The sequence below is a fragment of the Somniosus microcephalus genome, chromosome 3 (genome assembly GCF_052327205.1).
Source record: "Somniosus microcephalus isolate GS21.2 chromosome 3, FLI_Smic_1.0, whole genome shotgun sequence".
Lineage (NCBI taxonomy): Eukaryota > Metazoa > Chordata > Chondrichthyes > Squaliformes > Somniosidae > Somniosus > Somniosus microcephalus.
This window is the reverse complement of record NC_140989.1, coordinates 15052901-15073169: the sequence shown is the minus strand read 5'-3', so window position 1 is coordinate 15073169 and position 20269 is coordinate 15052901. Positions and strand designations below refer to the sequence as shown.

The following is a 20269-nucleotide window of genomic DNA, read 5'->3' as shown; positions in this document are numbered from 1 at the left end:
CTCTCTCTCTCACTCACTCTTTCTATCTCTCACTATCTCTGTCTCTCTCACGCACTCTCTTTCTGTCTCTCTCTCACTCACTCACTCTCTCTGTCTCTCACTCACTCCCTCTGTCTCTCTCTCTCTGTCTCTCTCACTCACTCCCTCTGTCTCTCTCTCTCTCTCTGTCTCTCTCACTCACTCTCTCTGTCTCTCTCCAATTCCAATTCCAATTCCAATTAAAATGCTTTATTGGCATGAAAGTTTACAGAGAACCATATTGCCAAAGCTTACATAGCAAAAAGGTACAGTTTTCCAACATTCTGTAGGTGTCAATCGATTTGACATTTGTTGGGTACATACAATATTACTTTTAAACAATATTAATTTTAAACAGTCTTTGTACTTCATTTGGTACGTTCAATATTAATTTTAAACTCTGTCTTTCTGCCTCTCTCTCTCTCACTCCAATTTCCAATTCCAATTCCAATTAAAATGCTTTATTGGCATGAAAGTTTACAGAGAACCATATTGCCAAAGCTTACATAGCAAAAAGGTACAGTTTTCCAACATTCTGTAGGTGTCAATCGATTTGACATTTGTTGGGTACATACAATATTACTTTTAAACAATATTAATTTTAAACAGTCTTTGTACTTCATTTGGTACGTTCAATATTAATTTTAAACAGTCTTAATTTTAAACAGTCCTCAGGTTGTGACATGTTGTTACATATTTGGCCCCAAGGTATGGTCTGTCTCCTTCTCCTAGGACTAATCTCAATTTTGACAGATCATCCAATTCCTTGAAATCTGGGGTTGTTTGGCTTAGCTTGTTGAATAATATGTTTCTTGATGTGTTGAATTTTTCGCATTTTAGGAGGAAATGCATTTCTGTTTCAACCTCGCCAGCCAGACATTGATCGCATATTCTATTCTCTCTAGGCTGCCAGGATTTCTTGTATCTGCCTTTTTCAATTTCCAGTTGGTGGTCGCTTAGTCTGTACCTGGTGAGGGTCTGTCTCTGTTTTGTGTCTCTGATGGTCGTGAGGTAGTCTGCCAGTTTATATTCTCTTTTTAGGGCCCGGTAACATTCTAATCTGCTTTGGCTTTCGGTTATTTTGTTCCAATGTTCCAGGTAGGTTTCTTTGCATTTTTTAATGATTTGGTTCACTCGGATTGGTGTTTGGACGGCTGTGTTGGTCTGGGGCTGGTCAGGGTCCGGCTGAGTATTTAGTTTCCGTAGCAGCTGACTCAGGGGACTCTTTTCTCTCTCTCTCTCTCTCTCTCTCTGTCTCTCTGTCTCTCTCTCTCTCTCTCTGTCTGTCTCTCTCTCTCTGTCTCTCTCTGTCTCTCTCTCTGTCTCTCTCTCTGTCTCTCTCTGTCTCTCTCTCTCTCACTCTCTGTGTCTCTCTCTCTCCCTCTCTCTGTGTCTCTCACTCACTCTCTCTTTCTGTCTCTCTCACTCACTCACTCTCTCTCTCTGTCTCTCTCACTCTCTATTTCTCTCTGTCTCTCACTCTCTCTCTTTCTGTCTCTCTCTCACTCTCTGTGTCTCTCACTCACTCTTTCTGTCTCTCTCACTCACTCTCTCTCTCTCTCTCTCACTCTCTATTTCTCTCTGTCTCTCACTCTCTCTTTCTGTCTCTCTCTCACTCTCTCTGTCTCTCTCTGTCTCTCACTCACTCTCTCTTTCTGTCTCTCTCTTTCTCTTTCTGTCTCTCTCTCTCTCTGTCTCTCACTCACTCACTCTCTCTGTCTCTCTCACTCTCTGTCTCTCTGTCTCTCACTCTCTCTGTCTCTCTCTCACTCTCTCTGTCTCTCTCTCACTCTCTCTCTGTCTCTCTCACTCAAATTCAAATTCAAATCGCTTTATTGGCATGATAAGGTACATCTTATGTTGCCAAAGCATCATAATACATTTATGGTTGAACACATAAACGCAGTTCTATTCATACAGTGTATAAACAGGTATATCCCTGAGTGTATAAATATACAATCGCATTATTTATATATACTCTTTTCTTAGTTTACTGGTTGTCCCTCTGTTCATGGCAAGCTGTAACATAGTGTGCCGCCAGTGTTACACAGCTTCTCTCCTCCCCCAGTAGGTATGGGAGTTTTTGGTTGTCATTCAGATTTCTGAATTCATGGCATATTTGTGAGAATTTTTGGTAGAAATTCTCCCTGATGCCCTGATATTTTCCACAGGCTGTGAGGAAGTGCATCTCTGTCTCCACTACTCCCTGACTGCAGTGAGAGCATATCCTGTCTTCTCTTGGCAGCCTGGTCTGCCTGTGTCTGCCTTTTTCGATCACTAGGCTATGTTCGCTAAGTCTGTACCTTGTCAAGGTTCTTCTCAGTTTGTTGTCCTTTACCCTGGTCAGGTAATCAGCTATGTTGTATTGTCTGTTTAGGGCCAAGTAGCAATTGAGTTTGCTTTGGGTTTTTGTTGTTTCTGCCCAATATGGCAGATATTTTTCCTTTTGCTTAGCAACGATTGTGTTGGGTCGAATTCTTTGTGTTACCCTGTCACTGTCCTGGGGCTGGTTGTTGTTAGTATTGTTAGTAGTTACTTCACTGAGTCCCAGGACTAGTTGACTGAGGGTATTCTTCTTTATGGTCAGCTCTTGGCATTTCAGGGCGTCGTAGTGATAGCATTGGGGGTTGCTCATTTGTAGGTGATTCCAAAATTTGGTGGCTCTTTTTTGGATAGTGATTATTAATGGATATTGGCCTAGTTCCGCCCTGCATGCATTGTTTACTGTTTTCCTTTGAGTCCGGAGGATACTTTTACAGAATTCTGCATGTAGGATCTCAATTGGGTGTTTGTCCCATTTTGCAAATTCTTGTTGTGTTAGCGGTCCCCATACCTCACTGCCATAGAGTGCAATTGGTTCAATTACTGATTTGAAAATTTTGAGCCAAATGCTAATTGGGATTTCTATTTGGATTGATTTTTTGATGGCATAGAAAGCCCTTCTTGCTTTCTCTTTCAGTTCATTCACAGCCGGTTTGAAGTTTCCCGTAGAACTGATTTTTAAGCCCAAGTATGTGTAGTTAGTGGTTTGTTCAATTTTGGTTGTTCCTAGTGTGAAATTTATTTTGGGTCCCTGATGTTTGGATCTTTGCTGGAACACAAGGACTTTGGTTTTTTGGGGATTTATTGTCAGGGCCCAAGTCTGGCAGTACGACTCCAGCAGGTCCAGGTTCTGCTGTAGACCCTCCTTAGTTGGTGACAGCAGAACCAGGTCGTCTGCATAGAGGAGGAATTTAACCTTGGATTCATATAGGGTGAGGCCGGGTGCTGTGGATTGTTCAAGTAGTTTTGCCAATTCATTTATGTAAATATTAAAGAGTGTCGGTGAGATTGGCGAGCCCTGCGTCACCCCCCGCCTCTGTGGGAAGTATTTTGTTTGTTTGTCTCCAATCTTCAGAAATCACAGAAACAGAATCACAGAAACCCCACAGTGCAGATAGACTTAACTGCACATTTGTTGTTTGTATACATTGATTTAATTACATCATAAGTTTTTCCTCCTACCCCGCTTTCGATAAGTTTCAGGAATAAACCGTCATGCCAGATGGAGTCGAATGCCTTCTGGAAATCTATAAAGCATGCGTAGATTTTGCTTTTGTTATGGTGGACGTGTTTGTCAATTAGGGTCTGTAGGGTGAAGATATGATCTGATGTTCTATAGTTTGGCAGGAATCCAATTTGGCTTTTACTCAAGACATTGTGCTCCTCAAGGAAGTTTATAAGTCTTTTGTTTATGATGCTACAGAATACCTTCCCCAGGTTACTGTTTACACAGATGCCTCGATAGTTGTTTGGGTCGATTTTGTCCCCACTTTTGTATATGGGTGTTATGAGTCCTTTGTTCCAGATGTCAGGGAAATAACCGACACTCAGAACCAAGTTGAAGAGTTTTAGGATAGCCAGTTTCATTTTGTCGTCTGTGTGTTTAATCATCTCGTTTAGTATGCCGTCTGTCCCGCAAGCTTTTCCTGGTCGCAGGTCCTTGAGTTTTTCAAAAAGTTCTTTTTCTGTTATTATGGAGTCTAGCGGGTTTTGGTTATCTTTTATGGCCATTTCTAGCTTTTCCAGTTTTTTGCATATTTGGTGTTGCTCTGGTCTTAGTGCGTTTTTCTGGTATAATTTTTCAAAGTGGTTTACCCATGTGTCCCCATTTTGAATGGCCAATGCGTCGTGTTGTTTTTTGTGTAGTGTATTCAAGTTGTCCCAGAAACAATTGGAATCAATGGATTCCTCCATGGAGCTGAGTGTATTCTTAATATATTTCTCTTTTTTGGTTCTGAGTGTGTTTCTGTATTGTGTTAGTGTCTGACAATAAGTAAGGTGTAATTCCTCGTTTTCTGGATGTCTGTGTTTTTGGTTTGATATTTTTCTAAGTTTTTTCCTCATGTTATGGCAATCTGGGTCAAACCATTTTTCATAGTTTTTTGTTTTGGGTTTGTTCTTGCGAGCTTTCAAGTTTGCACTTGTTGCCAAATTATCAAAAATATTGTTTAGGTTAATAACTGCCCGGTTTACGCCTTCTTTATTGTGAGTGTATATGTTATCCAGAAAGGTGTCCAAGAGAGCTTGAGTTGATGCATTGCTAATTGTTTTCTGGTATTTTTCTGTGTCGTTTTTGGCCCATCTGTACGATTTTTTGGTGTTGTACAGTTTACTGGGTTGTGTTTCTATGTTGTTTGTTTCTGTCTTTTTGAGATACATAGTAATTTGACTGTGATCTGACAGTGTTGTTTGTGGTTTGACTGTGAATGCTCTGAAAGAGGATGGGTCCAAATCTGTAATCATGTAGTCTACTGTGCTGCAGCCAAGAGGTGAGCAATAGGTCGATCTTCCTAGGAGGTCTCCTATGAACCTACCATTGACAATGTACAGACCCAGGTTTCGACAGAGCTGTAGTAGCTGTTTTCCGTTGGTATTTGTCTGCTTGTCGCAGTTATGCCTGTATGGAAGGGAAGGGATGTCAAAGTGGTTATTCCCGAATACGTAATTGTTTCCCTGATTATTGGTGAAGTCTGGTTCTTCGCCCGTTCTTGAATTGAGGTCCCCACTCACTCTCTCTTTCTGTCTCTCTCTCTCACTCTCTCTGTCTCTCTGTCTCTCACTCATTATCTCTTTCTGTCTGTCTCGCTCTGTCCCTCACTCACTCTCTCTGTCTCACTCTCTCTTTCTGTCTCTCTCACTCACTCTCTCTCTCTGTCTCTCACTCACTCACTCTCTCTGTCTCTCTTTCTATCTCTCTCTCTGTCTCTCACTCTCTCTCAGCTATTTGACGTGTGGACCAATCTAGTTCAATAGATTCACCAGACTGAGTGAGGGTTAGAGGGTTAAATTATAAGGACAGACTGCAGAAACTTGGCTTGTATTCCCTCGAGTTTAGGAGATTGAGGGCTGATCTACCTGTGATCGCTCAAAATCCCAGCTGGGATCATTCTCCTTAGAGCAGAAAAAGGTTAAGTGGAGATTTAACCGAGGTGTTCAAAATTATGAAGGGTTTTGCGAGAGTAAATAAGGTGAAACTGTTTCCATGAGTTGGAGGGTCAGTAACCAGAGCACACAGACTTAAGATAATTGACATCAAAACCAGATGGGAGATGAGGAGAATTTGTTTTTTACGCAGCCAGGGTGTACAGCGTCAAGTGAAGTAAATCTGGCCATGGTGATGCCATCGCTGGCCTCCCGGGCAGCAATGTGGTCGGGTGCTGATGTCCTGTGCAGCATCAGGTGATTTCAGAGAAGGTTGGTGTTGTTGGTGATGTTGGTGTTGGGGCTGATCATGGAGGGATTCAGAGGGCCAAGGTGAGATTTTTTCAAGGGGATGTTGCTGGAATAGATGGCAGCTGAAGTTGAGATGACAGAAGCGATCTGTCACTGGTGAGAGAGCTTGCTCCAAGGAGGTGACAGTGGAGAAAGAGTTTACTCCAAACACTTCCAAAGTGCATACAGCTCAAAAGTGTTTTCCAAGTCCTGCAGGCTCAAGTTTCTGACATTGGAAAATGACCAGCTGTGAAATGGTAGCTTTTGCACTTTTGCAGTCGTCACCTATTCACAGCAATGGGGAGATACAGAGAACCCGACCTACTTACCTGACGTGATCTGCGAACGACGGGAACCTCATAAAAAATGTGGTAAAATAGAAATAGGCTGGCAAAATAGTAGTTAACAAGCGTTTAACAAGCATTTAACTATCTTAAATGCCTCCCCTGCCGCTTGGCGTCGGGTCTGTTCCGAATTCGCAGACCTGGCACTTTGGAAACTTACATGGAGGCGGGTTCGAAGCGAGCTCCCAACCCGCTGTCAATCATTTTGATTTTGACAGCGGACCTGCCTCCAAACCTGTACTCTGAGCGCCGGCTAAAACTCAGCCCTACGTGTGGTCCCCCCTCGACGTATTGGCGCCGTGAATGGATATTCCTCTCCACTGCTAACGTGGCACATGGCAATCCACGGGAAGCTGGCCGCAAAAGAGACGGTGACCAAAAATAAAATAAGCACGAATTTAAGTGTTCATGCAAAACTGTTAACCTTGTGAGTTTGCCACTTTTCCGCATGGTACATAAATCTTCTGAAGTTAAAACAATAAAACATCTTCTGGTCTTGCCAGAACGGTATGGAGTGCGCATCACTGTGTATCATGGCCAGTTTGTCAGTTGAAAGCATGCGGCCCAAGTGTAGAAACCAAGAAGGCATTCCGTCAAAATTCTACTGGAAAGTACCTCGGGGAGCACTTGGTGCTTCAATGAGCTCAGCAGACCAAAAATACTCAAATTCTGTGAAAGCGCAGACTAACCTTCCTACCAGATGGGTTCTCTCAATATCACTTTTATTTCTGGATGGGGGCTTGCAGGATGGGGGGGGGCACATGTTAACACATCTTTGAGGGTTAACATATCGGCTGGAGGGTGGTACACAGTCTCGGAGTTTCACTCAGCAACATGTCGTATTTAAGCTTTTTGGCTCCTGTGCATCAATTTTTGTTTATTTCCACTGCCCTGATCTCATTTCCTCCTGGTCCCCCAGAACGCCACCTACCCACAGCTGCCGTTCCCATCTCTCTACTGGACAGATGGACAGCAAAGAATTTCCAAGTTAGTTCCTCCTTTAGTCTTCTCAAAGAGAACAAGGATTTTGGAGATGGCTTGCATCATAAAATCTGTCCATCCCTGTGGATACAGTGTGCTTACTCACACATGGGTGGACACTAAGGTTAACACTATTAATCTGTATGATTCCACAAATAGCAATGTTCATTAGTTCCAACTCTTTGGGGGAAAAATTCAGTTGCTTTGCGCCTCCCGTTACGCCCTAAGAGGGCGCCAACGGGGCACAAAGCAACTAGCGCCCGGGCGCGCCGCCGCCAACGCCTCCCGCGAAATTCAGCGGGAGGTTAGCGGCAGCGGTAACCGTTAGTGCCCCGTGACGCTGCACTGCGCTGCCGACGATGACGTCATTGGCGTGCGCAGCGCCCCGCTTGCACCCCGGCCGCGATCTTCGGTAGTGCCCCCTGACTTACCACCAGACGCTATGCCCGACAGGGTCAGGGGGGCCGCCAACCTGAGGCCGGGGCGGCGCTAATTAAAGGCAAGGTGCCGGGCGGCCATTTTTGTTGCTGGTCGCCTGCCAGCACCTGCCCGCTTTGCCGTCCCCGTCCTCCTGACCAGCGCCCCCATGGAGAGCCGGCTGCACTCCGTGAGCCCGGCACTTCTCTTGAGCGCCGGGCTCTTTTGCCGGCACTCTGATACCTGGTGGCCCAGCTGAGCCCCGGGTCGTGCTGCGCAAGGCCCCTCCCGTTTAAGAAGGGGAGGGAGGCCTGCAGTACCACGGCGCGATGTGTCGCAGATCTTGGCTCTGCGGCACGTAGCACCGCGATATTCCCTCGCAGCGCCCCAAGAGGGAGGTGGGACGCTTCCAGCAGCGCCCTGCTTCTGTCTTGGGGTGCTACTGACGAAATTCGGCCGCGGGGGCGCTAATTTTTTCGGGGCGCTAAAAGTAGTGCCCCAGCGAAGTTAGCGTCCCATAGGGGGCGCGACTCAATTTTTTGCCCTTTGCCTTCCTGCCACCCTGTTTCTCCATTTCTCTCATCCTCTGCTGAAAGATGTTGACCCTTGGAATGCAAATCCATGGGCCTCTTCTTCCGATCTTCTGATCCATTCAGTGGAGCATGAATCTGGTCTTGTCAGAATGGTGTGGTGCTGTCTACACTGGCTAATATCAGCCAAAGAGACATAGACCAGGGATTAAGCTGTTGGATCTTCCTGTTATCCATAGCTCATCCCAACACCAAATGGCGCAGTTCCCCAATGATCCAACAGGAATTTCCAACAGAAATATAATTGATGGCTGTCATTACTCAGGACACAGTTGAGGATCTCAGACTCGTAGAATCGCACAGCACAGAGGGAGGCCGTTTGCCCCATCGTGCCTGTGCCGGCTCTTTGAAAGAGCTCACCAATTACTCCCACTCCCCACTACTCTTTCCCCATAGCCCTGCAATTTTTTCCTTTTCAAGTATTTATCCAATTCCCTTTTGAAAGTTACTATTGAATCTGCTTCCACCGCCCTTTCAGGCAGCGCATTCCAGATCAACAACAACTCGCTATGTAAAAATCAGATTCTCCTCATCTCCCCTCTGATTCTTTTGCCAATTACCTTAAATCTGTGTCCTCTGGTTACCGACCCTCCTGCCAGTGGAAATAGTATCTTCTTATTTACTCTATCAAAACCCCTTCATCATTTTGAACACCTCTATTAAATCTTCCCATAATCTTTTCTGCTCTAGGGATTTTGAGAGATTAGCATGCCAAGTTAAAGCGCATGGGATTGGAGGTAAGGTACTGACTTGGATAGAGAACTGGTTGGCAGACAGGAAGCAAAGAGTTGGAATAAACGGGTCTTTTTCCGAGTGGCAGGCAGTGACTAGTGGGGTACCGCAGGGATCGGTCCTTGGACCCCAGCTATTCACAATATATATTAATGATCTAGACGAGGGTACTAGATGTAATATCTCCAAGTTTGCAGACGACACAAAGCTGGGTGGGCGTGTGTGCTGTGAGGAGGATGCCGAGAAACTCCAGTATGATTTGGACAGGTTAGGTGATTGGGCAGATGCATGGCAGATGCAGTATAATGTGGATAAATGCGAGTTTATCCACTTTGGTGGCAAAAACAGGAAGGCAGATTATTATCTAAACGGCAATAGATTGGGAGAAGGGGAAGTGCAACGAGACCCGGATGTCCTTGTGCACCAGTCGCTGAAGGTAAGCATACAGGTGCAGCAGGCGGTTTAGAAGGCAAATGGTATGTTGGCCTTCATAGCGAGAGGATTCAAGTACAGGAGCAAGGTTGTCTTGCTGCAGTTGTACAGGGTCTTGGTGAGACCACACCTTGAGTATTGTGTGCAGTTTTGGTCGCCTTATCTGAGGAAGGATGTTCTTGCCATGGAGGGAGTGCAGCGAAGATTCACCAGACTGATACCTGGGATGGCAGGAATGACGTATGAGGAGAGATTGGGTCGATTGGGCTTATATTCACTGGAGTTTAGAAGAATGAGAGGGGATCTCATTGAAACTTATAAAATTCTAACAGGACTAGACAGACTAGATGCAGGAAGGATGTTCCCGATGGCGGGGAATCCAGAACCAGGGGTCACAGACTAAAGATAAGGGGTTAAGCCATTTAGGACAGAGATGAGGAGGAATTTCTTCACCCAGAGAGTGGTGAACCTGTGGAATTCTCTGCCACAGAGGGCAGTTGAGGCCAATTCATTAAATATATTCAAGAAGGAGTTGGATATATTTCTTAAGGCTAAAGGGATCTAGGGATATAGGGAGAAAGCAGGGACAGGGTACTGAATTTGGATGATCAGCCATGATCTCATTAAATGGCAGAGCAGGCTCGAGGGGCCGAATGACCTACTCCTGCTCCTATCTTCTATGTTTCTATGAATGATCACAGGTAGATCACCCCTCAATCTCCTAAACTCAAGGGAATACAAGCCAATTTCAGCTTCCCCAGTCTCTCCACATAACTGAAGTCCCTCATCGCTGGTACCGTTCTGGTAAATCTCCTCTGCAACCTCTCTAAGGGCTTGACATCCTTATTAAAGGATGCCAGCCGTGGCTCAGTTGGTAGCACACTCACTTCTGAGTCAGAAGGTTGTGGCTTCAAGAGCACATAAAGCTAGGCTGACACTCCAGTGCAGTGCTGAGGCGGTGCTGCACTGTCGAAGGTGCCGTCTTTCGGATGAGACGTTAAACCGAGGCCCTGTCTGCTCTCTGAGGTCCAAAAGATCCCATGGCACTATTTCAAAGAAGAGCAGGGGAGTTATCTCCGGTGTCCTGGCCAATATTTATCCCTCAATCAACATCACTAAAACAGATTATCTGGGTCATTTTCACATTGCTGTTTGTGGGAGCTTGTTCTGCGCAAATTGGCTGCTGCATTTCCAACAGTGACTACACTGCAAAAGTACTTCATTGGCTGTAAATGCAAGTCTTTCTTTCTTTCTTTCTTTCTTTCTTTCTTTTTTTCTTTATTTCTTTTTTTCTTTCTTTCTTTCCTTTCTTTCCTCTTTCCTTTCTTTCTTTTCTTTCTGTCTTTCTTTCTGTCTTAAAGTGTGGTGCCCACAATTGGGCACAGTACTCCAACTGAGGCCTAACCAGTGATTTATAAAAAGGGTTTAGCACAACAACAGCCTCTTCAAACGGAATTCGCTTGATGGAGTACCTTGGGAATTTCTGCTGTGATAAGGCACTCTGTGTAAAGCAGGTATATACTCTTCAATAAAATATAAGGAAACTACAGCTTCTGTCTCAGGAACTGAGACAAAGCAGGTTTATATTACCAGCAAAAATAAAAGAGAAAAGCCTCTTGAGACTTGGCTCTTTTGTCAAATAAATCAAAAATCAGCTATTTTTTTGAGAAAAGTCCCAGAGCGTTATTAAAAAATTAGTTTACCTCCTGCAACTTATTTTTTTGTTTGCCTCCCTTCTGGGCTCAGGTTTAGGGTTTGGCAGAGACAAAAATGACCTTTTAAACTTAATACGGATTGTGCATAATTAAAGTAGATATAAAACATTGCATGGAAGTGTGCGATTCATCAACTTCAACCTGAGTCAAAGGCACATTGCTGATATTTAATGGCTGAAAATAGCACAGTGAGAACTCTTGTCTGGGAGTCGTCAGGAGATGGTTGCATTGTGGGATTTCAGTCAGGCGCACTCATTTTTCTTAAATATATGTTGGTTGCCATCTGGATTTTATATTAAATTGGCTCCTACGTCTGGGGCTCACTGGGACTATGTAAAACATCTGCACAGATACCTCATAAATATTCACAGATTGGTCCTTGCAAACAAGAGAGATACGCGAGGCACGGAGAGATGAACATATTTCAACCGCTGGGGTTGGGGTGCTGGGGGGTCAATGCGACACGGAGAAATAAAGGCCTAGAAATTCACTGGCCTTAGCGCCGCTTTTGAGGCGCTAGAGGGCCTAGCGCCGAAGTTATGGCCAGTTTAGAAATTGACAGGGGCCCTAAATCGGCGTTAGGCCGGTAGCGCTGCGCCGGCACCGATGACGTCATCGGTGTGCGCAGCGTCCCGGTTGCCATGGTAACCCGCCCGAACTCGGAAATTGAGTTGCGGCCGCCTCGCCCGTGGCAGCCGCAAGCAACGTTCTGGCAGAGGTGCCTTACAGAACTTTGCGCCGGCGCATTAAAGGCCCCGCGGCGGCCGGCCGCTTTCCCGCTGGCCGCCTGGCCGCAGCTCCCTCCCCGGACTTCCCCCCCCGCCCCCCCCCGGAACAGAAGCAAGCCCGGCACTTGTCCGAGGTGCCGGGCTCATTTTTAAAAAGATTATCGCGGGCCGCGGCCGGGTGCAGGCAGCTCCTCCTTAACGGAAGGAGGAGGCCTGCACTTCCCGAGCCTGCCGCACCGCAGCGCCGGAATAGCGCCGCAATGCGGCGCGTGGCGCCAGTTTTGAGGCGCTGAGACCCCTCAGTAGCACCGGCAGCCGTTTGGGCGCGGCGCTACTGAATTTTTGGCGCGCGCAGGGGGACTTAGCGCCGGCACTAACTTCCGGCGCTAAAGCCCTCGCTGCGCCAAAACCGAATTTCTAGGCCAAAAAGTCTAAGGCCTAGAAATTCGGTTTTGGCGCAGCGAGGGCTTTAGCGCCGGAAGTTAGTGCCGGCGCTAAGTCCCCCTGCGCGCGCCAAAAATTCAGTAGCGCCGCGCCCAAACGGCTGCCGGCGCTACTGAGGGGTCTCAGCGCCTCAAAACTGGCGCCATTGCGGCGCTATTCTGGCGCTGCGGCGCCCGCTGCGGTGCGGCAGGCTCGGGAAGTGCAGGCCTCCTCCTTCCGTTAAGGAGGAGCTGCCTGCACCCGGCCGCGGCCCGCGATAATCTTTTTAAAAATGAGCCCGGCACCTCGGACAAGTGCCGGGCTTGCTTCTGTTCCGGGGGGGGGGGGGGGAAGTCCGGGGAGGGAGCTGCGGCCAGGCGGCCGGCGGGAAAGCAGCCGGCCGCCGCGGGGCCTTTAATGCGCCGGCGCAAAGTTCTGTAAGGCACCTCTGCCAGAACGTTGCTTGCGGCTGCCACGGGCGAGGCGGCCGCAACTCAATTTCCGAGTTCGGGCGGGTTACCATGGCAACCGGGACGCTGCGCACACCGATGACGTCATCGGTGCCGGCGCAGCGCTACCGGCCTAACGCCGATTTAGAGCCCCTGTCAATTTCTAAACTGGCCATAACTTCGGCGCTAGGCCCTCTAGCACCTCAAAAGCGGCGCTAAGGCCAGTGAATTTCTAGGCCTAAGATTGTGTGTCTTGTGCAAGACCACAATTCATCATTTAGCAGAGTTGGTGAACTAAGGCATGGACCATCACTGGGTGATAAAAGGACAACACAGGGAGGGTGAACTGAAATGGCTCAATTGGACCGTTTCAAAAAGCCCCATTGAGTATAACCAGAGGGATTGTCTTATTATTCAGGACATGTACCTTTCCATTTTCACTGGAAGGAGATTTTCTGTTTTTCCGTTACAGCATTGAATGCTTTGCCACAGGGATTGGTTGAGTTAGAGACGATTGCATCCTTTGAGGGGAAATTGGATAAGTATTTGAAGCAGAGGGAGACACAGGACTGTGGGGAGAGAGCGGGGCAGTGGGATTAGTTTTCGATTGCTCTAGCAAAGAGCTGCTCCAGATATAATGGGCCAAATGGCCTCCTTCTGTGCTGCAAGATTTTGTGATTTTTACGGACCATTCTTTATTGTTGCACACGCCAGTTGCTTTGCCTGAAGAAAGGCTCTTTGGCCAACTTGACTTCATTCTTCTAGGAAAACAGCCCTACCATTTCCCAATTCCACCATTCCCACCCTTACCTCAAAGGCAGCACCTTCAACAGTGCAGCATTCCTTCAGTACTACACAGGAGCATCAGTCTAGAAGATGCACTCGAATCTCTGGAGTGGGACTATAAACCCAGAGGTGATAGTGCTACCAACTGAGCCAGGCGACATGCACATGGCCGCACCCGTACAAACACACACAGGCATGTGCATGCACAGTGGGTAAATCTTGACTTTGAGCGATAGTGTAAAAACGGGCAGCAGCGAATCAGCAGCCCGTTTTACATTGCTCCCGATTGTTAATTCCATTGAAGTCAATGGATTGGGAGCGAGGCAAAACGGGCTACCGATTCGCTATTGCCTCTTCTTACACTATCGCACCAAGTCCAAATTACCCCCCTCCCCATGCACACAAACACAAACACATCCACACTTTTTGCTAAACACCTTTAAGAAGGAGAAGTCACACACTGCAAGTCACACAACATCCTGACTTGGAAGTAAAGTGCTGTTCCTTCATCGTTGCTGGGTCAAAATCCTGGAACTCCCTCCCTAACAGCACTGTGGGAGCCCCTTCACCACATGGGCTGCAGCGGTTCAAGAAGGCGGCTCACCACCACCGTCTCAAGGGCAACTAGGGATGGGCAATAAATGCTGGCCTTGCCAGCAACGCCCACATCCCATGAACAAATATAAAAAAAGGATGAATGATTAGAAATGGGATTGCACATTTAAGGATATTTGCAGAGAGAGGGGCGAAATTGGAACACAGCGCTAAAATCACATGACCAAAGCAGGCAAGCAGTCAGGAATGAGTAATGTAGCATGTAAAGTTGGATGTGCATCGTTTAGTGCTGCTTGGCGCTGAGAGGGAGAAGGACTGCAGAAGCTCTCCTTGGAGATTAAACAAGTTGGGTAGAGTCCACGATAGAATGAGCTGTATATGGAAGCAACAGAACTATTGGACAGCAAAGCCCTTTCTTGTTCCATATTTTTCTCTTGCTCTTTTGCTCACACACATGCAAACGTGGTCCAACTGCTACCTTCAGGGAAAAACATGCTTTACTTCTCGCATACTAAAAAAAATAAAAAAATAAAAAATCCTGCTGGACCAAATAATCACTTTGTCAAAATACTACAAAATTCACAAAGACAGTTTGCATGAGCAAGATCATTTCAGCTTCCACCGCCCTTTCAGGCAGTGCATTCCAAATCATAACTACTCTCTGAGTGAAAGAAATGCTTCTCATCTCCCCCCTGGTTCTTTTGGCAACTACCGTAAATCTGTGCCCTCTGGTTACTGACCCTGCTACTGGAAACAGTTTCTCCCCATCTGCTCTACCAAAACCCTTCATAATTTTGAACACCTCTGTTAACTTGGGAATTTTCAAAAAATGGTATGTATATATATATTCTTGGGATGTGGGCTTCACTGGCAAGGCCAGCATTTATTGCCCATCCCTAGTTGCCCTTGAGAAGGTGGTGGTGAGCCGCCTTCTTGAACCGCTGCAGTCCGTGTGGTGAAGGTACTCCCACAGTGCTGTTAGGGAGGGTGTTCCAGGATTTTGACCCAGCGAATGGAGCGATCACACAAACGAGGTTGAAGTAACCGCCCTAAGATACATCTGAGGAGCAAATCTTATAAATATTGTTTCTCAAGCATTGGAATGGTTTGTTCTCATAAGCCCAAAGGTCACAGGGTTTCAGATCTGCTAGTCCCTTGAATCCGGCTGTGTGTTCTTTGTTGCTTCTTGACTGGGGTGTTGGGCGGAGTGAATAAAGGGAAGCGGGATTGGAAAAGCTGACAGTTCAAGCACAGAAGGTCAGGGGGTTTGGAACAGTTGACTGTTCGGGTACAGAAGGTCAGGGGGTTTGGAACAGTTGACTGTTCGGGTACAGAAGGTCAGGGGGTTTGGAACAGTTGACTGTTCGGGTACAGAAGGTCAGGGGGTTTGGAACAGTTGACTGTTCGGGTACAGAAGGGAAGTGGTTTGGAACAGTTGGCGATTCGGTTACAGAGAAGACAACAGTCAGGAATACCAATAATTTAGATCAATGGGGAGTTGGAAATGCTTACATTTGTTCAGGTGCAGAAGGGAAGAGAGTTAGCAGGGTTGGAAAAGCTGACATCATGCAGCTAGCTTGAGTTCTTGGAATGACACCTCCTGCCAACTGATTACAGAGCACAATTATGTGATGTCAGTTAAGGAGAAATCAACTTGAACTGTGCTTTATGTGGTGAGCAACCTCCAAGAAAAGGAAAATAAAATGCCAATATAACAGATGGGGAAGAAAGTAGCAGTGCTTAAAAAATACCTGAGTATTTGAATTCATCTGGTAAAGCATTAACTAGTGAAAGGATTACCACAGCTGATTTCATGGCCTCAGTGCAGAAATGATCGCTCTACAGCTCACTTTGCACCAATCTATTTGTTTCCCAGAACGTGGTTCTGCTCGTAACCTTGTGACAGAAAACGTCACGCCGACCACGATCGATGCCTCATGGACGTCAGCTCCAGGCAACGTGCACAACTATCGTGTCACCTGGAAGTCGCTCTTCGACGATGATAGTGGAGAAAAGTGGGTCCCTGGATACACCACGTACACAACACTGGAGAATCTGCGGACGGAAACCAGATACAAGATCATGATCTATGCTGCATATGGCAGTGGCGAAGGAGACCCACTCGAGGGAGAGGAAATCACTGATGGTACAGTAAACCCTGCCAAGAGTAGAATCCCCACCTTCTATTCCATAAAGAGTGCTAAGCGTGCCAGTCAATGAATGGTTCTTGTACTGTCCTGTAAACATACCATTTTTGAAGTTAGGATACCTAAGCCCATTGCCCAATAAACCACCAAGGTCTCAATTTTGAATCTAATGAGGGAAATTACCCAGTTTTTATGTTCTCTCATCAATTTCCTCCCCTTTGCTCCTGAAGTGTTGGCTCCTTTCTGGCGTGCTATTCCATGGACCCTCCAGTAATTTGCACAAGTGGGCAATGTTCTGGTGCGATCTTGACAGTGACTTTGCAGTCACGTGTGATATCACAGCCGGCCCTCGTATTTTCTTCACGTGTCATAATGCACACACGTGTGCGTTCCAGCAAGGGGATTACTGAATAGCAATCAGGAGTGAGAGTCCGGAATTGATTCTCTCCACCCTAATCCAGGTTGCCCTGAGATCAATTGACTCCCAACTGGCTAAGATCAGCCAACTCAGCACTGACCAGTTATCGACCTTGGAACGTTTCCGACGTGTATGGCTCCTCTATGCTTAACAATTAACTGGATCAACTTGCTGAGCAGTTGGGAGCAGTCCCACTTAAATCGAATAACGTGAGGTAGATCTGGACTTTGCGCAATCACGTAAAACGGGTGATAGCGAGTTGGCAGTCTGTTTTACATCTTTCCCGCTTTTTATTGCCATTGTGGTTAACAGGCTGACACTCCAGTGCAGTACTGAGGAAGTGCTGCACTGTCGGAGGTGCCGTCTATCAGATGAGATGTTAAACTGAGATCTTGTCTGCTCTCTCAGGTGGACGTAAAAGATCCCATGGTGCTAATTTGAAGAAGAGCAGGGGAGTTATCCCCGGTGTCCTGGCCAATATTTATCCCTCAACCAATAACATTGTCTGGTCATTTACACCATTGCTGTTTGTGGGAGCTTGCTGTGTACAATATGGCTGCCACTTTTCCCTGCATTACAACAGTACTTCAAAATGATTTGTCAAGAATGCAATTACAATACTTTTCTCTTCTGTTGTTGAACAGCTACACCGGAGGCCAAGACTGTGACTGTATCAGACGAAACCGTCAGCACATTCCGCGTGAGGTGGCAGCCTGCTCCGGGCAACGTCGTGAACTATAGGCTCACTTATCGGCCCACCGCTGGGGGCAGGCCCATTGCCACCAAGGTTCCACCTCACCTTACCACCACCGTCCTAAGACGGCTCAATCCTCAAACATCATACGATGTCACCGTGATTCCGATGTACAGAAAAGGAGAAGGAAAATTAAGATCGGGGCAAGGAACGACAGGTGAGGCTGTGGTACCTGTACCACCTGCGCTGGGATTTAAAGGGTTTCTTAATAGATGTTCCTGGTCAGCGGGCATATGGAGCTGAGCTCTTCTATTTTATATTCACTATGTTTCTGGGATTTATATGTTTGCAGTATTATTAATTCAGAGGAATATTATTATCAATCCAAGTACTTGAGTACATAATCCAGGCTGACACTCCTAGTGCAGTACTGAGGGAGTGCTGCACTGCCGGAGGTGCCGTCTTTCAGATAAGACAAACCGAGGCCCCGTCTGCTCTCTCAGGTGGATGTAAAAGTTCCCATGGCACTATTTCGAAGAAGAGCAGGGGAGTTATCCCTGGTGTCCTGGTCAATATTTATTCCTGAACCAACATCACCAAAATAGATTATCTGGTCATTATCACATTGCTGTTTGTGGGAGCTTGCTGTGTGCAAATTGGCTGCCGCGTTTCCTACTTTACAACAGTGACTGCACTTCATTGGCTATAAAGCGCTTTGGGACGTCCTGAGGTTATGAAAGGCACTATAGCTGTTAGCTGTTGAATGTTTAATGTGCTCATATATTTTTTTTTAAACGAGTTAACCCTTCTGTTAAAATAGTGGTCAGAGGAATCTCCAGAGAAGGTGTTAAGCACTTGCCATCTAAAATCACCAACAGCAGTTTCTGTGCTACAGTGGAGTGAAAACAGGTCACTGTCCACAGAGGCAATCTGCTGCGTTGAATTCTCCTAACCAGCTGTAAATGTCCTAGTCACTCACTTTGGATCTGTCAGAATAAACCGACCTGGGTTTTGATCTGTTTCTCTGCCAAGAGATTACATAGGATATACGGCACAGAAACAGGCCATTCGGCCCAGCCAGTCCATGCCGGTGTTTATGCTCCACTCGAGCCTCCTCCCATCTTTCCTCATCTAAATCTATCAGCGTAACCCTCTATTCCCTTCTCCCTCATATGCTTGTCTAGCCTCCCCTTAAATGCCTCTATACTATTCGCTTCAACCACTCCCTGTGGTAACGAGTTCCACATTCTCACCACTCTCTGGGTAAAGAAGTTTCTTCTGAATTCCCTATTGATTTCTTGGTGACTATCTTATATTGATGGCCTCTAGTTATGCTCTTCCCCACAAGTGGAAACATTCTCTCTGTATCCACTCTATCAAAACCTTTCAGAATTTTAAAGACCTCTATTAGGTCACCCCTCAGCCTTCTCTTTTCAAGCGAAAAGCGACCCAGCCTGTTCATCCTTTCCTGATATGTATACCCTCGCATTTCTGGTATCATCCTTGTAAATCTTCTCTGCACCCTCTCCAGTGCCTCTATATCCTTTCTATAATATGGCGACCAGAATTGTACGCAGTACTCCAAGTGTGGTTTAACCAAGGTTCGATACAAGTGTAGCATAACTTCTCTACTTTTCAATTCTGTTCCTCTAGAAATAAACCCTAGTGCTTGGTTTGCTTTTTTATGGCCTTATTAACCTAACTTTTAGCGATTTGTGTATTTGTACTCTGAGATCCCCTTGCTCCTCTACCCCACCTAGAATATAAGAGCAGGGAGGTTATGCTTCAACTGTATAAAACACTAGGGGGGAGAAATTGGGTAAGTAGCGCCACTTGTTAGCGCCTAAAGAGGCAGGCAGTGGCTGCAGCGCCACTGGCTGCGCCTCCCGCGATATTCAGGAGGGGCGCTAATGGTGGCGTTAGCCTGTTGTGCAGCGCCGCCACTGATGACGTCATCGGTGTGCGCAGCGCCCCATTTGTGCCCCGTTCGCGATATTTGGTAGCGAACGCCGCAGTTGCGCCGTTCGCTACCCGCGCCCAGTTCACGGGGCCTTACTGTGCCGGCAGCGGCGCAAGTTAAGGTGGAGGTGCGGGGCGGCCGCTTTTTCGGCGGCCGCCTGCCAGCACCTCCGTCCTCGGCCTCCTAACCACCCCCCCCCCGCAGCATTGCCGGCTGTTTCCCGAGAGCCCGGCACTTCTCCTTGGTGCCGGGCTCATTTTCCGGCACTTGCGAGCGGGGATCGCGCTGTTGTAGGCACCTCCCCCTTAACAGTGGGAGGAAGGCCTGCAGTACCGCAGCGTGCCGTGCCGCAGCGATAATCAGTTTCAGCGCCCTAAGAGGGACGCGGAGCGCCTCGAGCCTCGCCCCGTGTCCCTCGAGGGGCACTGAAACTGAATTTCTGGCGGTCGGTATTACTCCGATCGCTGCGCTAAATCCTGCGCTCAGGTGACTTTTGCGCCACTTTGGTGCCCCAACCCAATTTCAGGCCACGTTAGGCTACAGCAAAGTACTGCGTGCAGTTTTGGTCACCACATTACAGGAAGGATGTGATTGCACTAGAGAGGGTACAGAGGAGATTTACGAGGATGTTGCCAGGACTGGAGAATTTTAGCTATGAGGATAGACTGGGGTTGTTTTCTTTGGAACAGAGGAGGCTGAGGGGAGCTTTCGTTGAGGTGTATAAAATTATGAGGGGCCGTGATAGAATGGATAGGAAGGACCTATTTCCCTAGCAGAGAGGTCAATAACCAGGGGGGCATAGATTTAAAGTAATTGATAGAAGAATTAGAGGGGAGTTGAGGAGAACTTCTTTCACCCAGAGGGCGGTGGGGGTCTGGAACTCACTGCCTGAAAGGCTGGTAGAGGCAGAAACCCTCATCACATTTAAAAAGTGCTTGGATGTACACTTGAAATGCCGTAACCTACAGGGCTGCGGACCAAGAGCTGGAAAATGGGATTAGGCTGGATAGCTCTTTTTCAGCCGGCACAGACACGATGGGTTGAATGGCCTCCTTTCTGTGTCATAAACTTCTATGGTTCTATGATTCTATGGCTTCCAGGTGAATGGGGAGTGTCTGTATCGTGT

General features: G+C 47.0%; 1 protein-coding gene across 4 annotated transcripts in view; it reads left to right on the top strand.

Moving 5' to 3' along the window:
- LOC147120871 (collagen alpha-1(XII) chain-like) overlaps positions 1–20269 on the top strand; it is a 377794-nt gene that overhangs the window by 96555 nt on the left and 260970 nt on the right. For all 4 annotated transcript variants that reach the window (XM_085979224.1, XM_085979223.1, XM_085979225.1 and 1 more), the window contains exons 13-14: positions 15801–16070; positions 17134–17400. In XM_085979224.1, coding sequence (XP_085835350.1) covers positions 15801–16070; positions 17134–17400 — 537 coding nt within the window. The remainder of the gene's footprint in view (positions 1–15800; positions 16071–17133; positions 17401–20269) is intronic.